General features: G+C 37.2%; 1 protein-coding gene across 6 annotated transcripts; it reads left to right on the top strand.

Moving 5' to 3' along the window:
- The first annotated feature begins 679 nt into the window (after positions 1 to 679).
- LOC107786701 (casein kinase 1-like protein 3) lies at positions 680 to 8,147 on the top strand. Of its 6 annotated transcripts, none has more exons than XR_012694427.1 (17): positions 680 to 1,126; positions 1,236 to 1,276; positions 1,923 to 1,992; positions 2,097 to 2,245; positions 2,687 to 2,782; positions 2,877 to 2,947; positions 3,135 to 3,196; positions 3,348 to 3,411; positions 3,514 to 3,598; positions 3,707 to 3,833; positions 3,964 to 4,040; positions 4,240 to 4,294; positions 4,534 to 4,673; positions 4,826 to 4,988; positions 5,125 to 5,306; positions 6,108 to 6,247; positions 7,879 to 8,147. XR_012694427.1 is itself a non-coding variant. In XM_075220065.1 (15 exons), the coding sequence occupies exons 1-14, from the start codon at positions 1,051 to 1,053 to the stop codon at positions 4,979 to 4,981; spliced, it is 1,269 nt and encodes a 422-aa protein (XP_075076166.1). In that variant the 5' UTR covers positions 680 to 1,050; the 3' UTR covers positions 4,982 to 4,988; positions 5,125 to 5,512. The 6 variants fall into 6 exon arrangements, 1 of the variants encoding a protein (XP_075076166.1); XR_012694426.1 differs by having other exon boundaries at positions 6,108 to 6,316; XR_012694424.1 differs by having other exon boundaries at positions 6,108 to 7,069.
- Positions 8,148 to 8,745: the final 598 nt, after the last annotated feature.

Here is an 8,745-nt window from a genome sequence, read left to right as displayed (position 1 = left end):
GATATTTACACATTTCCCCTTGTTTGAAGGGCTTATCCATGCCCCTCACATTCTACACTACACCATTTATTGAGCAGGTATTTGAGTTTAAACAACTTGAGGTCTTCTTCTTCTTCTTCGGGTGACAATGATTTTATATGGTGTTTTTGAACATATCTTAAGGTAGTTTATGATATTTTACAGTGGCGACCTGTTGTGGCGCTTATTTTTATTGGCCTTAAGTGCATGAAATCATTTGTTGCACTTCAGACCTATTTGACCTTAAGTGCATCTGAAGTGTAGATTTTTCATTTCAAACCTCTTTAACCTTAAGTGCATGAAAATATTTATTGCACTTCAGACTTATTTGGCCTTAAGTGCATCTTAAGTGTAATTTTTGCAATTTAGACTTAATTGACCTTAAATATATTGCACTTCAAACTAATTTATTTTTTAACTTCAGACTCGATAAGTTTGAAATTGGTCGTAAAGTGGGTAGCCTTATAATTTTTTTGCAAAGTAGGTATAACTTCAATTGTGAACTCAAAACTGGGTATAGATGCAAAAACCCCACAGGAATGGTTGAATTCACAAAAAAAAAAAAGAAATTTGCACAGGCTAGGCCCAGATCCTTAACCAAAGTCCAGCCCATTATTTCAAATGGGCCAATTAAACTACATTATTCAGTCCCACGAAAGTCAAATCAACCACAATTTGGTGATCCACGTGGAAACTTTATCCTCTTTCCTGATTTGTGCGCTCGTGAACCGTAACGTAATCACAGCGCATATACACGAAAAAAAAATACTCTAATCCCTCACCTCGTCAGTCTTCACCACTTCATACCTACCCCCGCCCCCCCCCCCCCAAACTCCGCCGTCTTTTTCACCGGAAAATCCTCACGTTCTTCGCTGGCGTTATTCGTTTTTCCGGAGATAATTTCAATTACAAATCCTTCTTTTATTTGTGTATTTCGATTTGCGACTACTCCGAATCTTCAAAAAAACACCTTTTGTTTTTCATGATCTGGAAGAATCTGATCTGATCTAATCTGAGCCGTCGATCTAAGCTATGGAAAGGATCGTGGGAGGTAAATTCAAGCTTGGTCGTAAAATCGGTAGTGGATCGTTTGGTGAAATTTTCCTCGGTAAGTGTAATTTATATGTTTTGAGCATTATTTTATTAATTGAGCTTGGATATTTTTAAATTTGATGTGATTTTTGATAATTATGTGTGGATTTGTATTTGTTTTGCAGCTACGCATATTGATTCGTTTGAGATCGTCGCCGCCAAAATTGTGAGTTTTTATTTTTTTATTTTTAATTTGCTTAAAGGCCTTGAATTTTGTTGATTTTGTTTTATGTTTCCTTTTCATGTGATAAGTGCTGTGTGTATCACGAAGGTAAACTAGTTAAGTCTTATTATTATTGGAATTTTGTACTTCCTTTGTGGAATCCTCATTATGTGCATATGAGATTAAAGACAGCTATTTACCATCCGGAGAAGTAGCCTGGTGGTCGGTGAAGTGGGAGGAGAACCATAATACATGTGCTGGCGGGAGGTAGTAGGTTCCCGGTGGAAGTGTCTGGCCCTGACACCATTGTTATAAAAAAAGAGAGCTTAAAGACAGCTATTGTGGAGTCTGTCTGCTATATATGATAACTAGAGTTTGTTAACTATTTTTAAAATGTAATCTTACTAATTTTTCCTAGCCAAAGCATTTAATTTATTAATCGCGGACTCAGATTTCCTTGATTACAGTTATAGTAGGATGATCTTGGAGTATTTTCACGGTTTTCTGTGTTTTTCTTCTTCTTCTTTTTTTCCACTTTATTCCACTGGTTATTTGCATTATTAGTAACTTTTGCTTTTAATCTTATTGTATTCACATTTTGCTGGGATCTAACATGACTCCTTCCCCCGAAAATAAAAACTTTTTGCAGGAGAATAATAAGACTAAACATCCTCAACTTCTGTACGAGGCCAAGTTGTACAATATGCTCCAAGGAGGAAGTATGTTTTTTACTGATTTTTTTTGGGTGATGCTGATGTATATTTTGTGCACTTTATGGTCAGAAATACTGATAATGTGTAATTTATTATCTGTACTTTTCTAGGTGGGATACCTCATATAAAATGGTCTGGTGTGGATGGTGATGACAACGTTCTGGTCATGGATTTGCTGGGTCCTAGTTTGGAAGATCTCTTTGTCTACTGTGACCGGAAGCTTTCATTGAAGACTGTTTTAATGTTGGCTGACCAGATGGTAACAACAGTTTCCCTCAACACTCTTATAACATTTGTGTGACTACTATGTTTCTGTACAATTAGAACCTGTCTGCCAATAGCTGCTATTTCTACCTATTGGACTCCCCCCTTCCCAATATTCTTATCCATTATGGCTCTCAGCAATTCTTTTTAAGTAAAATTGTTGGGGATACAGTCTAACATAACTGCACCAAAGTCTATGTTTGATCTGTCTGATTTTTGTGTCAATGATTTTCATGTCACATAGATATTGGTGAAATATTAAATCTTGATATATTTTTTAAACAGCACAAAAAGATTGGTGCCTTTTGCAACATGTTCAATTTATTGTTTGAACTTTTTTTTTGTTAAATTAAGCAATTTATTGTTTGAATTTCTTGCTGGCTTTTCCTTTTTAGCAGCTTGGCTAATCAGGTTCTTGTGCCTCTCCTATTATCAGATTACCAGAATTGAATATGTACACTCTAAAGGCTTTCTACACAGGGATATTAAGCCTGACAACTTTCTGATGGGTCTTGGTCGAAAAGCAAATCAGGTACTCTACATTCCACCTCTTTTTATTGGTTTTATTGTTGGGTTTCTTTTTCTTTTGTTCTGATTAAATGCTATTCTCATTGTGTAAATTTCAGGTTTATGTTATTGATTTTGGTCTTGCTAAAAGATATCGTGATGCGACTACAAATCGCCATATTCCTTACAGGTATTAAGTTTTTGAATCTTCTAATCTGAACTAATTTCATCATTTATCATTTACCTTTAAGCTTCCAGGTACTCTCATGAGTGTTGATACCTGATTGTAAGTTTATTTGGTTAAAAGTTCGAAAGAGAACCTCGATCATTCTTTGAAATGCTGCACTATAGATCTAAGTATCTTCTCTTTTGTGCAGAGAGAACAAAAATTTAACGGGAACTGCACGTTATGCCAGTTGTAATACTCATCTCGGAATTGGTAAGCACAGATATTCTTTTCCTTGCTTGTATCATATCCCCCAGAAAGAATTTGGAAAGAAAAATAAGTAACCATTATCCTGCCTGTGAGAAAGAAAGTTATTAAAACAGAACCTCTCTTAACATTTAAATCATTTTTGTATGTTATACAGAGCAAAGCCGGCGGGATGATTTAGAATCTCTTGGATATGTCCTACTTTATTTCTTGAGAGGCAGGTGCGTGTTCTTTTCTATTAGATTAAACCTTTTTTCTCTTTGGTCCTTCTACATGCACGTGTATCAAATATTCTTTTGACCAATATATTGGTTCTTCAACAGCCTCCCATGGCAGGGTCTAAAAGCTGCCACAAAGAAGCAAAAGTATGACAAAATATGTCAAAAGAAGTTATCAACTCCTATTGAGGCACGTGTACACTGAATAGCTTCCCAAGCCACTGCTCATTGTCTTTTTTTTTTCTAACAGTATTTTTAAGGTTCTTATTCTGACTCTTTGTACTGTTTATTGGTGAAGGTTTTATGCAAGTCTCATCCTGTTGAGTTTGCTTCGTATTTCCATTACTGTCATTCGTTGACATTTGATCAGCGGCCTGATTATGGATTTTTAAAGCGCCTATTCCGTGAGCTGTTTACCCGTCAAGGTATGTGTAAGTTAAGCTACATCAAGTCCTTGGACAATACCATCGTTCTCTGTTAATATATCCAACTGAGCTGATTACATAAAAATCCGTTGGCAGAAGTTCAACTGACGTGCTTCTATGTGTCATGCAGGATATGAATTTGATTACATATTTGATTGGACCATCCTGAAGTACCAACAGGCACAAACAAGTAAACCACAGCACCGGGTATCATTCTTAGCTTGTCATATTTCCTGAATTCATTTTGACTATGATTAGTCACTTCTCAATTTGATGACCCACAATACTTTGAGCCTTGTTACTTTCCGTTTCAATGGCCTGAATAATACAGTTTTTAGTCAAGGATAGCTGCATGAGCTTGGTTTTGTATAAGTTTTGATTTGAACTAGCGCTGTTATTTTTGCAGCAAGTTGTCGGTGAGAGCAGCCGGGCAATTCCAATGGATGTTGAAAAGCGTCAAGGTTAGTAACTGAGTCTCTTACCTTTTCGTGATTGTTGCTTGCATTCTCTGGATTCTACCAGCAAAAATTGCTTTCCGTGTTCTGGGTTGAGTGGTTATAATCAAGCATTAAAGTGTAAAGGACTGGCAGATAAATTAAAGATAGAAGTATGCTAGTGGAAACATACTTGCATTTTTTGGATGTCAAGTCACTTTCTGTTGCTGTAATAAGATTAATTTGCTGAGCTGTTCCTTCTACAGTTTCTACAGGCAACAATGGACCTTATGTTGCTGAGGTGACTGATCGCATTAGACCGAACAATCCTTCCAGTCCTGGAATCCGTATGCAATTTAAATCACCAACTAACAGGAATTTAACTTCTGCCAATCTTGAGAGAAATGTAAGTAATACTTTTTCATAGCCTTGTTTCAGACTTTCAGATAAAGTTTTCTTCGCTTTTAGCATTGTCTGTTTACCATGTCTTATCATTATTCTTCTTTCTATTTTCTCAGCCCAAGTAGGCTTTTCATTAACTTCCCTTTCATCTTGTAGGTACTAAGTAGTGCACACATGCCATCTACTTCATTAGCTCCTGTTTTACCAAGAGCAAAAGCCACAAAACCTGCAGTACCTGCTGAAACAACTCATGATGGTGATAATGGCAGCAGCTGGATTTCCTCCTTGCGACGTATTTCTTCTGCAAAGTGATAAAAAGGTACTCTTCTTGCTCTACTCTATTTTCCTGTGTCTTTGCTTTGGGGACGTGTGGCATATTCCTGGACATCGCAATTGTGATTGTGAACAAGAAGCATTTCAATTCATGATAACAAGATCCTTTCTTTCCTTTTCAGGATTAAGATGAAGGTGACAATTGGGCAGCTCATCCTTATTCTGTGATTACAAGCTTGTATGGATGATTCGGGTGGCTGATCAGGGCCCTGATTTTCGCAATTTCACAAGCTGAAGAGGGTGTGGACTGAGCTGGACATGAGAGCAGATGGCAGCAGCTGTTTGTCTTTCTTTGGGAGCTCGGGTTAGATATTTTTCCTAAGATGACTATAAACGAATTGGTCCATCCTTGCATTAAGATCAGGGTGGCTCCTGTCCGCTGAAAAATGAAGCACTAGCGACACCTTATGTCTCTTTTTCCATGTAAAATAGATCATATGTGATTTGTCAAAAATTGTGCAGTTCCGTTTGTGCATACATTGGTGGTTATTTTCTTCACTTGATTCATCACTCGCAAAGTTGCATGTGTTGTAATCTTTATCGCTTAATTTTGTGGTGAGCTAATGAATTGTTACAAACATGTTGATAATGGGATTGTATCTCAGAAATTTTGAGAAGTGTGGAAATGTGATATATCAAAGGCAGCACTTCCTGTGTTCTCATCAGGAGTGTGAAGTTGTGATGTAAAATTTGATTTATGGACTTCTCTTTCCCCACCACCCATCCCACTCTTATGTTTAAGTCTTATTGTTCTTTTGAACCCTGTAGCCATCTGGTCAAAATAGGTGAGCTTGTCACCAGGTAATGTTATATTGCTAGTTTTGATTTGGTAATTTCCTGCGTGTTGATAGAGTCAGTGGTTTTTTAACATCTTTATGTTCTATAATGCTCTAAGTTTTGGTTAAAGATGATTCCTCTATTGACAATAGGCAATTTTGACCTCCCAAATATCTTAGTGCATAGACTTACACCTGGACTGTGACTAGCCTTCAAAATATTCGGTTTACGATAAGTCTGACCAAAGAATATTGTTCGTGGGCTATTTTGATCAAGTTATTTGCAATCGGCTTCTCACTTATGAGTCATATACTTTTGCAATGTGCAGGATTTCCATTTGAAGACGATATGCTATGAGATGTGGTTTCAGTCGGAGTCATGGCTTCCTTGGATTTGATCAAGTTCAGAAGAGCAGGAAGTAGTGATTGCATTAATTCGTTGATTGTGCGATGGATCGAGTATGTAAAGGTCAAGTATCCACTGGCACCATATCATTAAACAAGTCGAATGGTTGCTTCGGCTGGCTGACAACTCTGGGTACCTTGCTGCCCGAGCTTTTATTCCTTCTTTCGAGTGTCTTGTGAAAGCTAGACTTGCTAGGCTCGAGAGGAAGTTACATTGACAAACTGTATGCCTTCTCAAGTGCGATCGGGTAATATCTGCTATAACCAAGAAGCTTATTAAAGCTGCAGAAGGGGAAAAACTAGGGTCCTCTTAATTGGCTTGAACTGAATCTCAGGTCTTCTTGACTTGTCACTTGTCAGGACCTGTACTGGGATTTGTGCTGATTTCATTCTCAGCAAGGTTTTCCCCTGCTGTGCTGCTGGAGGAATAATTGCTTACACATTTAAGTCCTAAGTCCTAGGATATATAGAAATCAATAAGTGGCTATGAGCGGTGAAATCCTCGTCTCGTGCCCACCCATTTCTACAGTTCACCATTTATGCCTGTGTTTGCACCCTTGGTGCCGACATGGTTTGTGCAGTGGTTTAATAGGCAACTATGTTATATCGTCGTGCTCCTGACCAGAGACACTGGATTCTCTTTCAAGCAGCGTCTTTCCTGCTTCCAATTCATGGACGCCTGCCTGTCTATTCTATTAAATTCGATATTTCAACTGGATCTTGGAATTCTGACATCACTCGTGCTATCCAAAGAGAGCAACTTCTGTTTTCTAAATTTGGAAACCTAATATGTCATTGTCTGTGATTGCTGTTAACTTTGAACAATGAGATCTGGGGAAAGCTAATGTTCTACGCTCCGACACAGTAACTGATCACGCCACTAACGGTAATGCAGGGTGAAATCTTGTCTTATCTCATGAAAACGGTGTTGCTTTTTACAATGGGCGTTGTTTACTGGGGAGGTTAATTAATTTTTTTTTTTTAAAAACAATAGAACGTCAGTAGAAGGGCGATTCTATTTCTTGCATAAAAAATGGAATAAAAATGTTTCTGGATTTTCTGTAAGAAGATATATAGCCTGTTTGGTCAAGCTTCTAAAAATTACTTTTAAAGAAAATGCTTTTGGTGAGAAGCAGTTTGTGTTTGAGTAATTAATTTGAAAAACACTTTTGATTAGTAATTAGTGTTTGGTTAAACTTTTGACAACTGTTAGGTGTATTTTTTTCAAAAGTGTTTCTCAGAAAAGTGCTTTTTGCTTCTCAAAAATTGCTTCTGCTTTTCCTCAAAAGCACTTTTTTTCCTTCCGACAGCTTGGCAAAACATCTCAATTTTTGGCCAAAAGAGTTATTGGCAAAAAAAAAAAAAAAAACTTTTGGCGCAAAAAAAAACTTGGGCAAACAGTGTAACTTTTGGCGCAAAATCCTGGGAGATCCTCGTTGTTGGTACTGATGTGGAGCTGTTTTACTCTGTGTCACCTTATTCTCTGCGTGTTAGTTGTTTTGTATAACCTGTTTTCCTTCATAGTTGTATTCATTATTTCTGTTTAATTCATACTGTTGCAAGGCTTATTATTATATTTTATCTCAGCAGGGCCCTGACCTTCCTCGTCATTACCCGACCGAGGTTAGGTTTGGCACTTACTGAGTACCGCGGTGGTGTACTCATGCCCCTTCTGCGCATGTTTTTCATGTGCAGATCCAGGTACCTCCACTCAGGCGCACTATCCTTGAGGCAGGGAGAGCAACGGAGACTTCGAGTTACATCTACAGCGTCCACAGACCGAAGAGTCTCCTTCTTTACGGAACACATGCCGGTTTATTAAGTCTCGCTGATCGGTAAAACAAACTTTTGGCGCAAAAAAAACTTAGCCAAACAGGCTAATAATTATGTTGTAACTTTTGGTTGAAAATTTATAAAATTTGTGGAAGGATTTGAAATAAAATTTTCACCTGTTTCTTTTAAAACAGACGCATGTATTCTCCTCTTCAGTCTTCTCCAGTTTCTTTCTTTACCGGACTACTATATTATTCTGCTATGGTTGGCGGGGCTCTTGGGTGGTTGTGAAGCAGTAATTCTCCCCGCTTGAATACTGAGTCTACTACTCTCCAGTGATTGCGAGATATTTTTCATACGTTTTTTTTTGGAAATATTTTTTAGATGTTCTAATATGTGTAAGCAGGAGATTCATTTATAAAATTACCACAGTATACTTTATACTTGGATGTTATTCTTAAACATCACAGTAAAAAACTTCCTCTGTTTAGTTCCTATACAATCGTTCACTAACTCCACATAAGCAGGTGATAACTTTAACAATATGAAGAGAAGATAAATTGTCATATTAGAACTATAATGATATACATTCAACATGTGAAATTACCTTGTAACAGATCATGTTTTAACTCGACTTTGAATCAATCATCTTCTGTTTTACTGATCTGTATTTTACCAATATCTTCTTTTAATCACTTAGGCGTAAATTGCGATCAAGGAAATTGATATAGACTAATTAAAAAGAATTGAAAAGAGATAATTAAATCAACGACATTCTAGTGTGAATTT

The sequence above is a fragment of the Nicotiana tabacum genome, chromosome 8 (assembly GCF_000715075.1).
Source record: "Nicotiana tabacum cultivar K326 chromosome 8, ASM71507v2, whole genome shotgun sequence".
Classification (NCBI taxonomy): Eukaryota; Viridiplantae; Streptophyta; class Magnoliopsida; order Solanales; family Solanaceae; genus Nicotiana; species Nicotiana tabacum.
The sequence above is the reverse complement of the archived record's forward strand: the minus strand, read 5'-3'. Positions and strand labels throughout refer to the sequence as shown.

What these genes read in the sequence shown, in the direction of transcription:
- LOC107786701 (XM_075220065.1), top strand. Translation starts at nt 1,051, where the DNA reads ATGGAAAGGATCGTGGGAGGTAAATTCAAGCTTGGTCGTAAAATCGGT. An exon ending in CAATATGCTCCAAGGAGGAA is followed by an intron (nt 1,993 to 2,096) that starts GTATGTTTTTTA and finishes GTACTTTTCTAG; the next exon opens with GTGGGATACCTCATATAAAA. An exon ending in CTTTATTTCTTGAGAGGCAG is followed by an intron (nt 3,412 to 3,513) that starts GTGCGTGTTCTT and finishes GTTCTTCAACAG; the next exon opens with CCTCCCATGGCAGGGTCTAA.